General features: G+C 47.7%; 1 protein-coding gene and 1 long non-coding RNA gene across 3 annotated transcripts; both read left to right on the forward strand.

Moving 5' to 3' along the window:
• Positions 1 to 73: 73 nt before the first annotated feature.
• Positions 74 to 8,250, forward strand: LOC120966366 (uncharacterized). Of its 2 annotated transcripts, none has more exons than XR_005759881.3 (3): positions 74 to 359; positions 439 to 678; positions 1,522 to 8,250. It is a non-coding gene; the product is annotated as an uncharacterized lncRNA (long non-coding RNA). The 2 variants fall into 2 exon arrangements; XR_005759880.3 differs by lacking the exon at positions 1,522 to 8,250 and adding an exon at positions 771 to 893 and having other exon boundaries at positions 75 to 359.
• A 5,439-nt stretch (positions 8,251 to 13,689) lies between these two features.
• Positions 13,690 to 15,834, forward strand: LOC141025597 (uncharacterized). The gene is made up of 5 exons (XM_073501279.1): positions 13,690 to 13,781; positions 13,863 to 13,927; positions 14,001 to 14,421; positions 14,668 to 14,944; positions 15,035 to 15,834. The coding sequence occupies exons 2-4, from the start codon at positions 13,890 to 13,892 to the stop codon at positions 14,797 to 14,799; spliced, it is 591 nt and encodes a 196-aa protein (XP_073357380.1). The 5' UTR covers positions 13,690 to 13,781; positions 13,863 to 13,889; the 3' UTR covers positions 14,800 to 14,944; positions 15,035 to 15,834.
• Positions 15,835 to 18,709: the final 2,875 nt, after the last annotated feature.

Consider the following 18,709-nt stretch of genomic DNA (forward strand, 5'->3'; position numbering starts at 1 on the left):
CAGAAGGCCGACAGCAACCGCAGCTCATCATCGGCCCAGCTCGCCCACGTCAGAGTCGCGCCCCACCTGTCTGCCTCTCTACTCCCTCTCTTCCTATGACAGCGGGACCCGCCCGTCATCTCCTACCTCCCCACGGACTCCTGTTCACGCACAACAGTGCCACCGCGACCGAACCAGTCAAGGGCGATCCGCCCGACCCCTAACCCCCTCGATCGAATCCGTGGGCACTGACCGAATCCCCTAGATCCCCTCGTCCGATTCCCGTGACCTCCACTCGAGTTTGCCCTCGAAACCGAGCACACGGTCCTCGCCAAGATCTGCCGCCTGAAGTTTCTCCGGCGGCGAATTCCGGCCGCCCCGTAAGCCTCTCTCCTCGCCGAGCTTCCCTTTGCCCCCTTCAAGTTTCTGTGCACCGCCCTGACCTCCTAGTTCTCGCAGGGGAGCACCATAAGGACCGAATCAACCCCAACCCAGCTCCCATCTTCGCCACCGCCGTTCCAGCCGGTCGCCTCCGTCACGGGAGAAGGCCCAGGTCGTCCTCTACGCCACCATACTCTCCAACGCGATCCACGAAATCCCGTGGCGCCTATCCCGAGCTCCGAGAGCCTCTCCTGCGACTGTATGCTCTAAGTACGAGCCGTTCGCGTAGTTTTTTTTTCAACTCCGGCAAACTTTCCGGTGAGAAATTTCCCCTCTGTCCCAAACCCTCAATCCAATATAACCTCAGCCGTTGATGGCACCTTGATCTGACGCCCTGTGTTTTATTTCAGCTGAACAGCTATCAGGCAATCACGTGCTGCGACGTGTCCCTTTGTTTTTTTTAATAATTCTTTCTCAGCCGAAATTGATTATGTAATTTTATAGATAGGCGCTTGGAATTCAGTTAATCATAACTTTTCAACGACAGCTCCGTTTTTTATGAATCCAATTGCGTTGGTTTCGTACCGAAGCCCTCTTTCTAGTGAATCCATAATTTCAAACTTTTAAATATTTCAAATTTGACCAATTCAAAATTGAATTCATACCTTCATTTGATCATATCAGAAGAACTGTATATCCTATTCAATTGATTCCTTTTTCGTCTGAAACTTGGTACCAAATACTTGCTGGTCGTATCTCGTAAACTCAAATTTCAAATACTTTTGACCTGTTTGAATTTAAATTCAATTCAAACTTTATCTCACTATAATTTGAGTTGTAGTGCTCCCATTCAATTCATTCTTTTTGCAAATGAATTCATATGTCATATGCAATATGTCAAACAACTCTCATTTTGTTCTCCGAATACTTTTGACCTTCTTCCATATTATCTCAAACATAAGATTTATAGTAATGTCTCCTTTTGTATTAACTCTTGTGAGTTGATCCTTCCACCTTTCACCTTGTAGCACCCCGAGACCCATATTATATATTAAGCCTAACTATATATGATTTTGTTTAACCTTGCCATATTTGTTTTGTTGTTCTTTTGGTTCTTCTATATGGCATGGTTGTTTATTTGGATTCTTTCTTTTGCGATAGATTGCTCGGAGCATGACGAGTAGAATTATCAGGAATTGTGAGTGTGACGAACTTCATCAAACTTACAGGCAAGTTACATGTTGATCATCCTTTACCTATTGTTTTCCATGCATGTAGTTATATCACACTATGAATATATGCATGTATAGGAATATTATATTATTTTGGCTATGTTGTTGAGCTATCTTCCCGTCATTGCATATCGTGGTAGTTGTAGTTTTGCTATGCTTTGTAGACATGGGTGGTTCGTGTATACATTGAGTTTATGTGAGGATTATATATATAACAACTTAAGTAGTAATTAAGGATGTTAATTCACCTCTGGGCAGAAGTGGTATTGCTTGGTCTTGAGGGAAGGCATCGTGGGGTCTTTCACCTTTTCTAAGGCCATGCGCCCATGAGAGTGCACCCTAAGTGGAATGCCGCCCAGGTTCAAAAAGATCAGACATACTTAGTGACTAGTAGCTTCCATGTGCGACCACTGGCTATATGGGCTCTGGCTTAATTCATCAGTTGTTGTGACCCTTGCCCAGACAATGTCGACAGATGTAGCATATGTGGATGGGATGTGGCCGTCAGGTGGTTAAGGGAACCTCTTCTGAAAGACTTCGTCTCAATCTTAGGATTGGGTCCAGTGGATAAAGCGTACAAAACTCTGCAGAGTATTGAAACTAATCATGATTAGCCGTGTCTCCGGTTATGGACAAATTTGAGCGACTATGCCATTACAGTTGTTGGATGATCTTGACAGTTGATACTTTAATAAAAATTGAGTGGGAAATTTAATAATTGGGAAAGGTTGGAATTGGATTGCCCAATTCAACCATATGTATTTAATTGTAGCAAGACATAATTAAAATTTGGCTATTATATTATGTAGTTATAAGGAAAAAAATTAGCTTTCTGCAAAAGAACCACTACATTATCCTCTTGATATACCTTGCATATAGAAGTAGGTCTGTTATATCATTGATTGTGTGACTTGCCAATACATTCAAAGTATTGACCCTTCGTGGCTGCAACGTTTCACGTTGTAGATTTTATACGTCGAGTGAGTGATACGATGTAGGGTTACGATGTCTATACTCGACATTTGCCTGTGGTGTTGATGGATTCCAAGGAAATTTTATTTGTTTTTCTGCTGCATTTTGTTTGTATGCTAGCTTGAGCTATGCAGGTATGTATTATATTAAATTCTGGATCTACGATGTAATATTATGACATGTGGTTTATTCTTTATATTACATCTTGTACTGTATGTGCTAGCTATTGATCCAGGGACTAGCACAGTGAGCACAGAGACATCGAATCTTATCATGTTCGTGTCGTTAGATGTTATCAGAGCCCATGTTGACTGTAGGTCGTAACCCTTAGAATGGACTAGGAAAAACCATAGGAACAAATTATTGTATCACTTCTTGATCACTCACTATCATACTCGTATTTCTCATCTACCATTCATTTTCTAAACTTCTCATCTTATCTTAAAGTAGCTGGCCATCCTATAGTAGCCCCATTCACCCCTGCCACTGAAGATGTAATGTTTGGGAAGCAATGCTACAATGAAGAGTGAGGGAAATTCATGGAAGAAGTATTTTGCGCGACTCAAGAATGACTAAATTTTAGATTGCTAGATGATCTTCATGGTTAATTTAGATGAGAAGGGCAAAGCTTAGATTCAGACCACCACTACTGATTTAATTTTGATAAAAGATTCACGCGTAGTATGATGAGATCATATCTCTTGTGGACATGAGCTTACCTGTAGGATTTGCTTGTGTGGTGTGACTTTTGTGCTTTTTATTGATTGATGTTGTGTGATGTGCTTTGCGATTTATTTTGCGAGCGGAATAAGTTTGCGTTGTTATAGACCCCTATCTATTTAGTGTGCTTCAAGATTCAAGGAGAGCAAGCTACGAGAAGACTTGGTGTTATGAAGATTTCTTCGTTGATGCAAGACAAAAGCTACAAACATTGAAGACTTTGAGGATACAAGATTTCTATATATGTATATCGTTAGATGTGTTTTGTGAGCTGTCATTGTGTTTGTTTTACTGACAGCGCACGTCAAAACTTATTTTGAAAACTAGTGTGATGCTTGTATGGGTATCCATCTCTCTATATATTCTATCTTTCCTTAAACCCAAGACCTGCATGAGAAGATTTACTACATTGCTTGCAAATCCCGAGAATGGAGTGAAGATGGATGCAACCTAGGGATGAGTTCAAGCTAAACCCACAGACATCAGGATCCACCAAGAAGCAAGCACAATCTTGTTGAAGGAAGAAACCTAGAGGAAGCTACAGTTCATCAGTAGACGTTTTATAGTAGTTGACGCAACCCTGAGAGTTAAAAGGAACGATAGATTATTTTGTCCGAACCTACAACGCAGAAGGCCAATAGCAACCGCAGCTCATCATCGGCCCAGCTCGCCCACGTCAGAGTCGCGCCCCACCTGTCTGCCTCTCTACTCCCTCTCTTCCTATGACAGCAGGACCCGCCCGTCATCTCCTACCTACCCACGAACTCCTGTTCACGCACGTCAGTGTCACCGTGACCGAACCAGTCAAAGGCGATCCGCCTGACCTCTAACCCCCTCGATCGAATCTGTGGGCACCGACTGAATCCCCTAGATCCCCTCGTCCAATTCCCGTAACCTCCGCTCGAGTTTTCCCTCGAAACCGAGCGCACGGTCCTCGCCAAGATGTGCCGCCTGAAGTTTCTCCGGCGACGAATTCCGGCCGCCCCGTAAGCCTCTCTCCTCGCCGAGCTTCCCTTCGCCTCCTTCAAGTTACTGTGCACCGCCCTGACCTCCTAGTTCTCACAGGGGAGCACCATAAGGACCGAATCAACCCTGACCCAGATCCCATCTTCACCATCGTCATTCCAGCCGGTCGCCTCCGTCACGGGAGAAGGCCCAGGTCGTCCTCTACGCCACCATACTCTCCAACGCGATCCACGAAATCCCATGGCGCCAATCCCGATCTCCGAGAGCCTCTCCTGCGATTGTATGCTCTAAGTCCGAGCCGTTCGCGTAGTTTTTTTCAACTCCCGCGAACTTTTCGGTGAGAAATTTCCCCTGTGTCCCAAACCCTCAATCCAATATAACCTCAACCGTTGATGACATCTTGATCTGACGGCCTGTGTTTTATTTCAGCCGAATAGGTATCAGGCAATCACGTGCTGCGACGTGTCCGTTTGATTTTTTATAATTCTTTCTCAGCCGAAATGGGTTCTATAATTTTACAGATAGGCCCCTAGAATTCAGTTAATCATAACTTTTCAACGGCAACCCCGTTTTCGATGAATCCAATTGCGTTGGTTTCGTACCAAAGCCCTCTTTCTAGTGAATCCATAATTTCCAACTTTTAAATATTTCAAATTTGACCAATTCAAATTTGAATTCATACCTTCATTTGATCATATCGGGAGAACTGTATATCCTATTCAATTGATTCCTTTTTCGTCTGAAACTTGGTACCAAATACTTGCTGGTCGTATCTCATAAACTCAAATTTCAAATACTTTTGACCTGTTTCAATTTAAATTCAATTCAAACTTTATCTCACTATAATTTGAGTTGTAGTGCTTCCATTCAATTCATTCTTTTTGCGAATGAATTCATATGTCATATGCAATATGTCAAACAACTCTCATTTTGTTCTCCGAATACTTTTGACCTTGTTCCATATTATCTCAAACATAAGCTTTTATAGTAATGTCTTCTTTTGTATTAAGTCTTGTGAGTTTATCCTTCCACCTTTCACCTTGTAGGACCTCGAGACCCATATTATAAATTAAGCCTAAATATATATGATTTTGTTTAACCTTGCCATATTTGTTTTGTTGTTCTTTTGGTTCTTCTATATGGCATGGTTGTTTATTTGGATTCTTTCTTTTGCGATAGATTGCTCGCAGCGCGACGAGTAGAATTATCAGGAATTGTGAGTGCGACGAACTTCATCAAACTTACAGGCAAGTTACATGTTGATCATCCTTTACCTATTGTTTTCTATGCATGTAGTTATACCACACTATGAATATATGCATGTATAGGAATACTATATTATTTTGGCTATGCTCTTGAGATATCTTCCCGTCAATGCATATCGTGGTAGTTGTAGTTTTGCTATGCTTTGTAGACGGGGGTGGTTCGTGTATACATTGAGTTTATGTGAGGATTATATATATAACAACTTGAGTAGTATTTAAGGATGTTAATTCACCTCTGGGCGGATGTGGTATTTCTTGGTGTTGAGGGAAGGCATCATGGGGTCTTGCACCTTTTCTAAGGCCATGTGCCCGTGAGAGTGCACCCTAAGTGGAATGCCGCCCAGGTTCAAAAAGATCAGACATACTTACTGACTAGTAGCTTCCATGTGCTCTGGCTTAGTTGATCAGTTGTTGTGACCCTTGCCCAGATAGTGTCGACAGATGTAGCATATGTAGGTGGGATGTGGCCGTCAGGTGGTTAAGGGAACCTCTTCTGAAAGACTTCGTCTCAATCTTCGGATTGGGTCTAGTGGGTAAAGTGTACAAAACTCTGCAGAGTATTAAAACTAATCATGATTAGCCGTGTCCCCGGTTATGGACAAATTTGAGCGACTATGCCATTACAGTTGTTGGATGATCTTGACAGATGATAGTTTAATAAAAATTGAGTGGAAAACTTAATAATTGGGAAAGGTTAGAATTGGATTGCCCAATTCAACCATATGTATTTAATTGTAGTAAGACATAATTAAAATTTGGCTATTATATTATGTAGTTATCAGGAAAAAATAGCTTTTTGCAAAACAACTGTAACGCCCACGATGCGGCTATATCTCCCACGTGTCGAGGCACGACTTAGAGATATAACCGCATTGTGGTTTTGTCGCAAGAAGGGTCATCTTCACACAATCCCATGTAATGAACAAGAATGGGATAACGAGAGTTGGCTTACAATCGCCACTTCACACAATCCATAAATATAATTCATACATCATCCAAAATACACACATAGACCGACTACGGTCAAAACCAAATGAAAATAAGATAACCCCAAATGCTAGATCCCCGATCGTCCCAACTGGGCTCCACTACTGATCATCAGGAAAAGACACATAGTAACGACCACGTTCCTCATCGAACTCCCACTTGAGGTCGATCTCATCAACTGCACTGGCATCGTCGGCACCTGCAACTGTTTTGGTAGAATCTGTGAGTCATGAGGACTCTGCAATCTCACACCCGCGAGATCAAGACTATTTACGCTTATGGGAAAGGATGGTGAAATGAGGTGGAGCTGCAGCAGGCACTAAGCATATATAGTGGCTAACATACGCAAAAGAGAGCGAGAAGAGAAGCAGCGGAACGGTCGTCATCTAGTAATGACCAAGAAGTGATCCTGAACTCCTACTTACGTCATTCATAACTCAAACCGTGTTCACTTCCCGGACTCCGCCGAGAAGAGACCATCACGGCTACACACGCGGTTGATGTATTTTAAATAAATCAGGTGACAAGTTCTCTACAACCGGACATTAACAAATTCCCATCTGCCTCATAACCGCGGGCACGGCTTTCGAAAGATAATACCCTGCAGGGGTGTCCCAACTTAGCCCATCATAAGCTCTCACGGTCAACAAAGGATAAACCTTCTCCCGGAAAGACCCGATCAGTCTCGGAATCCCGGTTTACAAGACATTTCGACAATGGTAAAACAAGACCAGCAAAGCCACCCGAATGTGCCGACAAATCCCGATAGGAGCTGCACATAACTCGTTCTCAGGGCACACCGGATGGGCAAGGCGTCGGGTTGGCATAGACCCTGGTTGCCCAGGGGGCGCCGGACATCGCCCAGTTTGGGCCAGCACTCGAAGGAGCACTGGTCCGGGGGTTTAAAATAAAGATGACCCTCGGGCTCGCGAAAACCCGGGGGAAAAAAGGCTTAGGTGGCAAATGGTAAAACCAAGGTTGGGCCTTGCTGGAGGAGTTTTATTCAAGGCGAACTGTCAAGGGGGTCCCATAAATCACCCAACCGCGTAAGGAATGCAAACTCAAGGAACATAATACCGGTATGACGGAAACTAGGGCGGCAAGAGTGGAACAAAACACCAGGCATAAGGCCGAGCCTTCCACCCTTTACCAAATATATAGATGCATTAATTAAATAAGAGATATTGTGATATCCCAACATATCCATGTTCCAACATGGAACAAACTTCAACTTCACCTGCAACTAGCAACGCTATAAGAAGGGCTGAGCAAAAGCGGTAACTTAGCCAAACAACGGTTTGCTAGGAAAGGATGGTTAGGGGCTGACATGGCAATATGGGAGGCATGATATAGCAAGTGGTAGGTAGCGCAGCATGACAATAGAACGAACAACTAGCAACGCAAAGATAGAAGTGATTTCGAGGGTATGGTCATCTTGCCTGCAAGGTTCTCAGAGTTGTCGAAAGCTTGATCCTCGTAAGCGTACTCAACAGGTTCCTCGTTCACGAACTCGTCTCCCGGATCTACCCAAGACAAGAACACAAGAAATGGAACCACAATCAATCACGGGAAATGCACAAGCAAAACAAGAATGATATGCAAGATATGATATGCGGTGCATATGCGTGCTCCGGAAGGAAAATGGTGAACAAGGCAGTAACTTGGCAAACCAAGCATGCCACTGAAAAGATGAGATGATTTCGGTCGAAATCGATATAAAGATCACCGGAAACGGATGCACGGTTTGCAAATGGCAAGCAAAACAAGAATGACACGAATCTGTGATTAACAGCATGATAGCACTTAAAATGCAACAAGTAACAATGCTGCAGCACTCCAACGTAGCAACAAAGCATATGACAGAAATCTACAGGAGATTCTTGACAAAAGATGAACACTGAGCTACGGCTAGTTCACACCACAACATGTTCAAACAAGCATGGCAAAAGTGCAAAAGATAACAGGTTCACAGACTTAGAGAAATTACTGGACATGGCTGAAACAGCATCAGGTAGCAATGTTCAGAGCACGAAATCAACATGCTACAAGAACTTAACATAGCAAAACAAGGCATGGCAGTATTCTACTAAATGCGTACGAAAAAAGGCCCTTACTGACCCTAAGCCAAAAAGGACCAGTAGATATTATGGCAGCCACGTAAACATAGCAAGTTTCGTTAACAGGTTTCAGACTTGGCAGAAAACAGAGCATGGCAGAAACAATAATATGAAGGCATCTTTGGGAGGTTGATGCACTCACCACAAAGCAATTCATGACAAAACAAGTATACCTACAGCAAGATGGCATGTTTATGAAGCTAACCCTGGCAAGAGCAAATACATAGCATGTATGAAACAACTACAACAAGCTTGGCAAAATTGAATATCATGTTAAGAATCTGCCAGAAATATTTTATAGCAAAAGTAGAGCAAGATTGAGTCATGCTATGGCACTCCATAATTTCAAACAAGGGCAGGAATGAATCAATGACAACAATATCTACAATACATCCTTACTGAACATCTTCAAAAGGAGCATGGATCTCTCTGTAGACACATGGATACATAGCAACAAAATAATAGCAGTCATAGAAAAACTACCAAGTCACTGAAATCAGAAACATTACGGAGCCTAGTTTGTATGCTTGTGCTAGTCACCACAGAGATCACAAAAATACATGGCATACACCCCTGGAAAGATGACATGGCATATAACAAAGCACATGTAGAGCTCATGCCCATAAGATGCGTAGAATAAAAGCAACAAAAATAACAAATCACCAAGTTCTGATAAGTAACAGCAGATGACAGCAACTAGCACTCTTGCATCAGAGATTTGGGCATCAAGATGGACTCAAATGAACATGATGCAATGGAACAGAATGAAGAGCATCATGAGAGGAACATTTTGATATATTAAATGCTCGAAACGGAGCTATATGCAGAGAGTTATGATGCGATGAACAGGGGCAAGTACTGTAAAATACTTGAGACTTGGTGAAATTTCGGGGGAAGGAGAGAAAGTCAACCCGAGTGTTGACCAGATCGGGATCTGGCCGGGGCGTCGGCGCGAGCTCGCCGGAGCTCGAGGGGGCGCGGCGTTCGGAGCTGGAGAAGGAGAGGACGACCGGAGGGAGTGGAGGGAGACGGCGACCGGCGACGGGAGGAGGAGAGGGCGACGGCGGCGGGGTCCTCGGGAGGCGCGGGGCGGCGAAGGCGGGCTTGCGCGGGCACGCCGGCGGCGGGGAGGCGGCGGCGATCGGCGGCCGGGCGACGCGGGCGGGACGGCGGAGGAGCGGGCGGCGCTCGGGAGGCGGCGACCGCGGGCGCGGCGAACGGGCCCGGTGGGCCCCGCGCGGGCTCGCGGGCCGGCGGCGGCGGGGAGCGGTGGCGCGCCACGTGGCAGCGCGGGAATGGCTGGGCGCGGCGGCGCGGATGCGTCCGGCGGCGACCGGACGTTTCCGGCGGCGACGGGAGGAGTTTTCTAGGGTTTCAACTGTGATTTGGACGGGGGAGGCACATATTATAGCTAGAGGGAGCTAGGAGACTCCAAACAGAGTGCGGTTTTTGCCCACACGATCGTGATCGAAGACCTAGAGCATGGAGATGACTTAGAGGGGTTTTGGGCTGGTTAGAGAGGGGGTTTTGCTGCAACACACAAACGGACTTTGCGGTTACCCGGTTAACCGTTGGAGTACCAAACGACCTCCAAATGGAACGAAACTTGACCTGTGGTCTACCGGTGGTATACCAATGCCACTTGACAAGCCTCGGTTCATTCCGAGAACGTTTAACACCTGCTCACGAAACGAAAACAAGAGGGGTGCGCCGGAGGAGGAGGGAGTGCCGGATTGCAAAACGGACAACGGGGAAAATGCTCGGATGCAAGAGACTGTTGGGGATCGTAGCAGAATTTTAAAATTTCCTACGCATCACCAAGATCCATCTATGGAGTATACTAGCAACGAGGGGAAAGGAGTGCATCTACATACCCTTGTAGATCGCGAGCGGAAGCGTTCCAATGAACGGGGTTGATGGAGTCGTACTCGCCGTGATCCAAATCACCGATGACCGAGTGCCGAACGGACGACACCTCCGCGTTCAACACACGTACGGAGCAGCGACGTCTCCTCCTTCTTGATCCAGCAAGGGGGAAGGAGAGGTTGATGGAGATCCAGCAGCACGACGGCGTGGTGGTAGATGTAGCGGGATCTCGACAGGTGTCGTGGAATTGTCACAGCAGATGTCCTCGAGCTAGGACTTAGTCGTGGAGCCATCGCAAGTAGGAAGCTTGAAGGGGTTAATGCGGGACAAGGAACACAAGGGTTTATACTGGTTCGGCCCCTTACGGTGAAGGTAAAAGACTACGTCCAGTTAGAGGTGGTATTGATTAGGGTTACGATCGCCAGGAGCTAAACTGCTATGCCCGGCTCTCGATGAGATTGTTCTCGTTCCTAAACCGCTGCCGGGTCCTCCTTTTATATAGGGAGGCTGACGCCCAGCAGCTCTCAGAGTCCCGGCCGGCTCATAAGAGTGTCCGGCTCGGACTCTCAACTATTCTTGCCTTACACTACAAGTTCTACCATAATAATGATTATAACTACGGGCTTTTAAGCCATATCCGGGTCTTAAGCCCATCTTCGGCCCACCGTCTTTAAGCTTGGCGTCGGGCTTCTGGCAATGACCATTAGAGTAACCCGGCCCCTCCTGGCGGGTGACTCTAAGGTCTATATCCTCAACATTAGGCCCCAGATTGATTTGAGCCGGCTCATGTCAATCTTCCATTCATTCAACAGAAAACCTCCGGCTTACAATCGTGTGAAGGCCATAACCCGGCGTGATGTCATCCTCTGGACTCCGGATAATCCGCCGTGATGTCATCTTCCATTAAACCCGTTTTTTACTCCGCCAGATCCGCAACGGATCTTTGCATTTACTGTCATCCCGAAAATCGAGGCGTTTCATGAGGAGATAACCACGCCGTGGACTCCTTGATCCTCGCGCCCACTCATGAGCTCGCCCTTATAAATAGGCCGGCCCGACGGGCTTCTCTGCCACCCTTCTTCCTCCTCGCGCCACTGCTCCTCGACCCGAGCTCGAACTCTGCCGCCGTCGCCTCGCCCCCGGTCTTCGTCAACCTTGGCCGCTGCATCACCCTGACTCGATCCAGACAAACGGCGGCGACCCCCGCACCTCTTCAGCACCGGTAAGTCCTCACTACCCCGTAGCGCAGATCTACAGTAGGGTTCATCCGTGTTCGTCCGTGTTCGTCGCCGTCGCCCACAAGCTCCGGTAGTTCTCATAGTTACTGCCCCTGTTTGATCTTAGCCTTGTATAGAACTAGTACGGCGGTTGTTTAGTACTCATTTCAAATGCCAGTAGGTCTCTTTTCACTGCATAAAGGCCTCGTTCGAGCTCAAGAACATCCGCGCGTCTGTTTCTAGGTCTAGAAACTTTTCTTTTATCCGACCATTTTGATCCAAAAGTTTTACTGCGATGTGTGAAACCTGTTTTACCACACTTAGTAAAAAACTGCAATCATTGAATCTGGCGGTTTACAGTTCCGGTTTAAAGAAACCACGCGCCGTAGAACCTTCCGGCTTAAAGAAAGCCATGCGCCATAAAAATTGCCGGCTTAGCTGTGATAAGGCCTGTAGACAATCAAATTACTCTCAATCCCTCAGCGGCTTAAATAACCCGATGCACTTAAGTGTATACCATTAGTCCCCTTCATAAGCCGCCACATTGACATGGAACTGTAGATTTCTTCCGGCTCATAGTTAACCCGGACATTTTTACTTTTGTCATAGACTGCCGACTTTCACCATGCCTCCCAAAGCTCCCAAGGCCTCCATCACTTGCAACTGGATGAGATCCAATGTCACCAGTGATACATTAGCAGAATTTGTTAAGTCTGGATATCTGCCCAAGAAAGACGTCATGTCCTACCGTGCCCCTGACCCGTCAGAAGAGAGACCACAGCCAAAGGATGGGGAGGTAGTGATTTTTGCGGATCACATGAGCCGGGGCTTCGCACCGCCCGGCTCAAAGTTTTTTAGAGACGTTCTAAGCTTCTTCGATTTGCGGCCTCAAGATATAGGACCCAACTTAGTGTCCAACATCTGCAACTTCCAAGTATTCTGCGAGGTTTACCTTGGAGAAGAACCTAGTCTGCTGCTCTTCAGAGAGCTTTTTTACTTGAACCGTCAGAATGAGTGCGCCAATGGGCCAAGTCTGGAGTTAGGTGGCATCTCCATCCAGCGGCGTAGGGACTGCCTTTTCCCTTACGCAGAGCCGCCCAGCCACCCCAAGGACTGGAATCTGACGTGGTTTTACTGCCAAGACACGTCGCCGGCTGACGAGAGTCCGTTGCCCGGCTTTCGCCCTTCGCGTCTGGAGCCGACTCACCCACTGTCAGACAAGCTGACTCAAGCGGAGCGCCAACCTCTGCTCCCCACTATCAACAAGATCAAGGCTCTCCTGGGCAATGGTCTGAATGGAATCGACCTGGTTTGGGTCTGGATCTCATGGCGGGTGATCCCATTGAGCCGCCGCCCCGGCTTAATGTGTGAGTACACGGGCCGAAAAGATGACCCTCAGAGACACGGCCGCAACGATCTTCCTGAAGACGTTGCAGAAGAGATGACCAAGGCTCTTTTGAACGAGAGCCTGGCAGACTGCGGAAGGACCGGGCTGGCCCCCTTCTGCAAGACCAACCCAGCCCCAGCGGTAAGCCGCTGATCTGAACATCTTATCTATACATGACTTTCATCTGAATTGTTTTAAGGAAACCTCATTGCATTTTTCAGGCTGATGATAAGTATTGGCGGGTCAAATACGACCATGAGGCGGCCAAGAAGGCCAGGAAGGCGAAGAAAGCCGCCCCTCGCAAGAAAGGAAGCAGGCCTACTGCTTCAGAGCTGATGCAATTAAGCGACAGCTCCGAGTCAGAGGTAACCCCTGAGCCTTTAAATCCTTGCTGTACTTGTTATTTGTTGCTGTCCGCCTTATCAATACTTGCTCATTGACAGGATGACACCGGCGCAAGTAACCCGGTGGTTGAAGAGGTAATGTCACTTTCCTCCGACTCGGAGTCCTTGCCAAAGCTGAAAGTCCGAAGGGTAACCCGGAAAGTAAGCTTTTCACATCCTTTAGCTTACCAAGACCCTCAATTTATTTTGAAGCAACAGGTTCATGAAAGCCGGCGTCACACCCGGACCAACAAGGACACCGACCTCTCCTCCGGGTTACCTGACGCATCAAGGAAACGCCGAACTGAGGTTATTTCCCACTTGTACCCTTTTCATCCATTGGCGGGTGTTATCCGTCAGCCACTCAATTCTTCTGACTCCAATTATCAGGAGACCTCCCCCTCTTCGGGCGACTCTATGCAGTCGAGTCTTCCGGCTTTCAAGACCGTGCCCGGGTAATGATAACCCTCTTATATTTGTTCTGGTCCTTGCTCATACTTTTTATACTAACCTTTGTTGTTCTTTCAGTGCCCAGGCAAAGCTCACCAAGAGGGCGAAGAAAACCAAGTCGGCCGGAGTGCCGGATTTGCCTGAGCCGGAGGTGACGGTCCAAGAAGCGCCAGCTGCCTCCGCCCCCGAAGCCACCACTCCAATGGACACGGCACCTGTAGAAGCTTCTGCTGACCCGGAGGCCTCCGGCTCGGCTCAACCAACAAATGACCTGGACGTGGTAATCACCCGGACGGCATTTGTTGAGCCGGGGAGACCTACCGCACTGGCTAAGTGCTCCGCTAAGGGGGAGTTACTGCAGCCCCACCGGGTGAACCTGGACCTCTCCGACCACACCAACCTGAGCATTGGAGAGCTCGTCTCTGGCTACATCAGCCAAGTGCACAAGAGCCGGGACGCAGAGGTTGCCATGGTGAACCAGATCCAGCAAAAATCTGAGGTATCCTTCTGCTATTCTCGTACTTACTGCATAGTTACCTTTATCATGCTAGCCCCCAAGTCGGCGACTTATGATTAAATATGTTGTAGACTTAGGTTCCGGCTCACTCAACTGAGCCGGCAGCTTGTAGATAGATACGTTCAATATGCATTAGCCCCCAAGTGCCAAGTGTCTTTGCTTGGAAAACGCTTGGGACTTAAAATTTATATAGTAACTGTTCATGTCATAATCCGGAAATGTATGCAGGCTGCTGGCAAGAAGCTAGAGGCTGACATGGCTGATCTCAAGAGCCGGCTGCAGATGCAAGAGATGGAGACCCGGAAGGCAAATGCCAAATTTGTGTCTAGCATCGCCGCTCAAGAGATACTGAAGACATAATTTGACGCTGAGCGGAAGGCATGGGCCGAAGAGAAGGCCGGATTGGTGAACCGGGCTGAACAGGCGGAGAAGACTCTCTCCGAGAAGACCGCCGAGCTCTCCGGCCTAAAGCGCCAGGTGTCCCAGATGGTGGCCGCCATCTTCGGTAAGTCGCCTCACCGGCTTTCATCATGTTTAGAATGTTTATATCTCATAATTCATCCCTGTCGCCGGCTTATCTGATTCTGTTAAACAGGTCCCAGAAGTGCCAACCTCAACCAGAGCGTGGTAACCAAGCTGAAGGCCGTGCATGCCCTGGTGAAGCAGCTCTACACCGGGTCACAGCGTGCCTTAGCTGTGGTGGCCCTATCCAACGAGGTGCCGACTCACCTGGCAGAAGTCCTGCGCCGGCTCGCCGTTCTGCCTCAGCGGATCCAAGAGCTGCGACGGGCCTCTGCGAGAACCGGAGCAATCGCTGCGCTGAGCCGGGCCAAGGCGTTCTTGCCAGAGCTAGACCTGGCGGACATCGCCCTCGGCTACCCAAGCCTGAAGGAAGACGGCACCGCCTTTAATCAGAAGGACTTCGCAGCTTGCGTGAAGACTGTACGCCCGGTGGCCACTCTTATTGGCAACGACACAGATCTGACCAAGTACCAGCCGGGTTATAACGCAGAAAATCAGAGGATTCCAACCCCTCGCTATGAAGCTCTGAGTTTAATTCCGCCGGCTCGTCAGCACACCTTTGCCCCAGAGATTGACCCGGCCGGGTTAATTGACGAGGAAGCCCAATTCGAGGCGCTGAGCGGCATCGACTGGAAGTCGTCGACTTTCCAGACCTTGGGGACAGCCGGAGGAGAAGAAAGAGACGAGCCGGAGACATCAACCCAGCAAGCGTCGTAATTCTGCTGGCGGTTTGCCAAACAATGCCTCACCCTTTTGGACTCAACGAGTCTTGTAATAGAGTAGGACCAACACTTTATCTTTGCCGTGCCATCGTGCATGCCTTAAATGCTTGAAGTTTTATTGAAGTTGTCTCCTTTATATTTCTCCGGGTCATTCATTCTCCTGAGTCTCAAATAATTGTCTTTAACTATCCTGCATAGAAAGACGAATCACAAGTCTCCAGGCGGCTTACCGCCCTGAGAATCATATGTTTTAGATATATAACCCGGAATATGAATCAAAAAAGACTGGTCCTCAATTATATCCTTAATGCAGCCGTAATAACACACTTAGCGGCCTGCAAGCATACTTCCGGTTTAGATGACCCGGGTAATAAGGTTGGTACCTTAATTCCGATTTACTTGTCTTAATGACACCCATTGTGTGCAACTAACACTGTAAACCAAAGTTAAGCCGGCAAAGTGAGACCCGGCCGTACACACTTTGAAATAATCAGAAGAAACTTGCTATAAAGCAGAGGAACTTAGGGGCTTCCGGTTCGGATACGACCAGAGACCCGGCCCAAAGGGGTTATGCTAGGATTCGAATGCGATCATATAGTCCCCAGTGGGTGTGGCGATGCCAATCAAGAGGGTATCGACAGCTATGTTCTCTTTGGTTCGAATACGACCCATGTTTGAACAGGAAGCCCCCAAGTGGTTTTAAGAATTGTTTTACGACACTGATTCGAATACGATCCACGTCGGTTCTCAAAGGGTTTAAACTAAGATTCAAATATGATCAAAGAAAACTCCTCAATGAGCTCGGCACTTTGCCAATCAAATGGGTATCGACAGCTATGTTCTCTTTGGTTCGAATACGACCTATGTTTGAACAGGAAGCCCCCAAGTGACCTTACTGCCTACGGCTAGATTCGAATACGATCATAAGCCGGATCCTCCTTCAAGTTACCATGTAATCTTGCAATGAAAACAACACGTGCACATTTGGAGGAGAAAAAAGGACAGAGGTCCTGCTTTATTGCTTATCATAATATATACATGGCTGAGAGAAGTATGTACATCATGAGAGCTGGTGGCTCAAGTGTAGTAAGGCCGAAGCTGAGCTATGTTCCACGGCCGTCGGGTCTCTTCCTCCGACTTACGTGAATCTTTGTGCTCCCGAATGTCAATGAGGTAATATGACCCGTTGTGCAAATTCTTGCTGACCACAAAGGGCCCTTCCCAAGGTGGGGATAGCTTGTGTGCATCTGTCTGATCCTGGATGAGCCGGAGCACGAGATCACCTTCCTGGAAGACCCGGGATTTAACCCGGCGGCTATGATAACGGCGCAGGTCTTGTTGGTAAATCGCTGAACGGGCTGCTGCGACATCACGTTGTTCGTCCAACAAGTCAAGAGCATCTTGGCGCGCCTGTTCATTATCCGTCTCAACATAAGCCGCCACTCGAGGTGAGTCATGACGGATGTCACTGGGGAGGACTGCTTCTGCCCCATAAACCATGAAAAAAGGCGTAAAACCTATAGACCTGTTAGGAGTAGTGTTGATGCTCCATAACACGGAGGGCAACTCCTCCACCCAACAACCCGGCGTCCGTTGCAAAGGGACCAAAAGCCGGGGCTTGATACCCTTCAGAATCTCCTGATTAGCTCTCTCAGCTTGACCATTGGATTGAGGATGAGCCACTGAGGAAACATCAAGTCGGATATGCTCTCGTTGGCAAAACTCTTCCATGGCGCCTTTGGAGAGATTGGTGCCATTGTCAGTTATAATGCTGTGTGGAAAACCAAAGCGAAAGATCACCTTTTTCATAAACTGAACCGCCGTGGCTGCATCACACTTGCTAACAGGCTCCGCTTCAACCCACTTGGTAAACTTGTCAACTGCCACCAAAAGGTGGGTCTTCTTATCCTTGGACCTTTTGAAAGGCCCAACCATATCTAGCCCCCAGACCGCAAAAGGCCAAGTAATTGGGATCATCCTCAGTTCTTGAGCCGGTACATGAGCCCGTCGCGAGAACCTTTGGCAACCATCACACTTACTGACCAAGTCCTCTGCATCAGCATGAGCCGTTAACCAATAAAAACCATGACGAAAAGCCTTGGCCACAAGGGACTTTGAGCCGGCGTGATGGCCACAATCCCCTTCATGAATCTCACGCAAGATCTCTTGCCCTTCCTCAGGGGAAACACGACGCTGAAACGCCCCTGTAACACTGCGATGATGCAACTCGCCATCGATAACAATCATTGACTTAGCCCGCCGGGTTATTTGCCTGGCCAAAGTTTCATCCTCAGGCAATTCGCCCCGGGTCATGTAAGCCAGATATGGCATTGTCCAGTCTGGTATGATATGGAGAGCCGCCACTAGCCGTGCCTCCGGGTCAGGGACAGCCAAATCTTCCTCTGTAGGCAACTTAACAGAAGGATTATACAGGACATCCAGGAAAGTATTAGGCGGCACCGGCTTTCGCTGAGAGCCTAGCCGGCTTAAAGCATCAGCCGCCTTGTTCTTCCTGCGATCAATGTGCTCTACCTGGTAGCCCTGAAAGTCCCCTGCAATGGCATCAACTTCTCGGCGATAAGCCGCCATGAGAGGGTCCTTAGAGTCCCACTTGCCTGATACTTGTTGAGCCACCAAGTCGGAGTCACCGAAACACCTCACCCGGCTCAAGCTCATCTCCTTAGCCATCCGAAGGCCGTGGAGCAAGGCCTCGTACTCAGCCGCATTGTTAGTGCAAGGAAACATCAATTGTAGCACATAATGGAACTTGTCACCCTTAGGGGAAGCCAATACAACTCCAGCCCCCGAGCCCTCCAACTGCCGGGACCCATCGAAGTGAATAGTCCAATATGTGTTATCCGGCTTTTGCTCGGGCACTTGTGACTCTGTCCAATCATTGATGAAATCCACCAGAGCCTGAGATTTAACAGCAGTGCGCGGCACATACTTGAGACCATGAGGTCCAAGCTCTATAGCCCACTTCGCCACTCTCCCTGTGGCCTCCCTGTTTTGAATGATATCACCAA

This window comes from Aegilops tauschii, chromosome 6 (assembly GCF_002575655.3).
Source record: "Aegilops tauschii subsp. strangulata cultivar AL8/78 chromosome 6, Aet v6.0, whole genome shotgun sequence".
NCBI lineage: Eukaryota > Viridiplantae > Streptophyta > Magnoliopsida > Poales > Poaceae > Aegilops > Aegilops tauschii.

Bases quoted from the DNA above. Each gene is read 5' to 3' on its own strand.
- LOC141025597 (XM_073501279.1), top strand. From the start codon at position 13,890: ATGCAGTCGAGTCTTCCGGCTTTCAAGACCGTGCCCGG. The intron at 13,928-14,000 runs GTAATGATAACC...TTGTTCTTTCAG, and splicing joins GCTTTCAAGACCGTGCCCGG to TGCCCAGGCAAAGCTCACCA. The intron at 14,422-14,667 runs GTATCCTTCTGC...AAATGTATGCAG, and splicing joins AGATCCAGCAAAAATCTGAG to GCTGCTGGCAAGAAGCTAGA.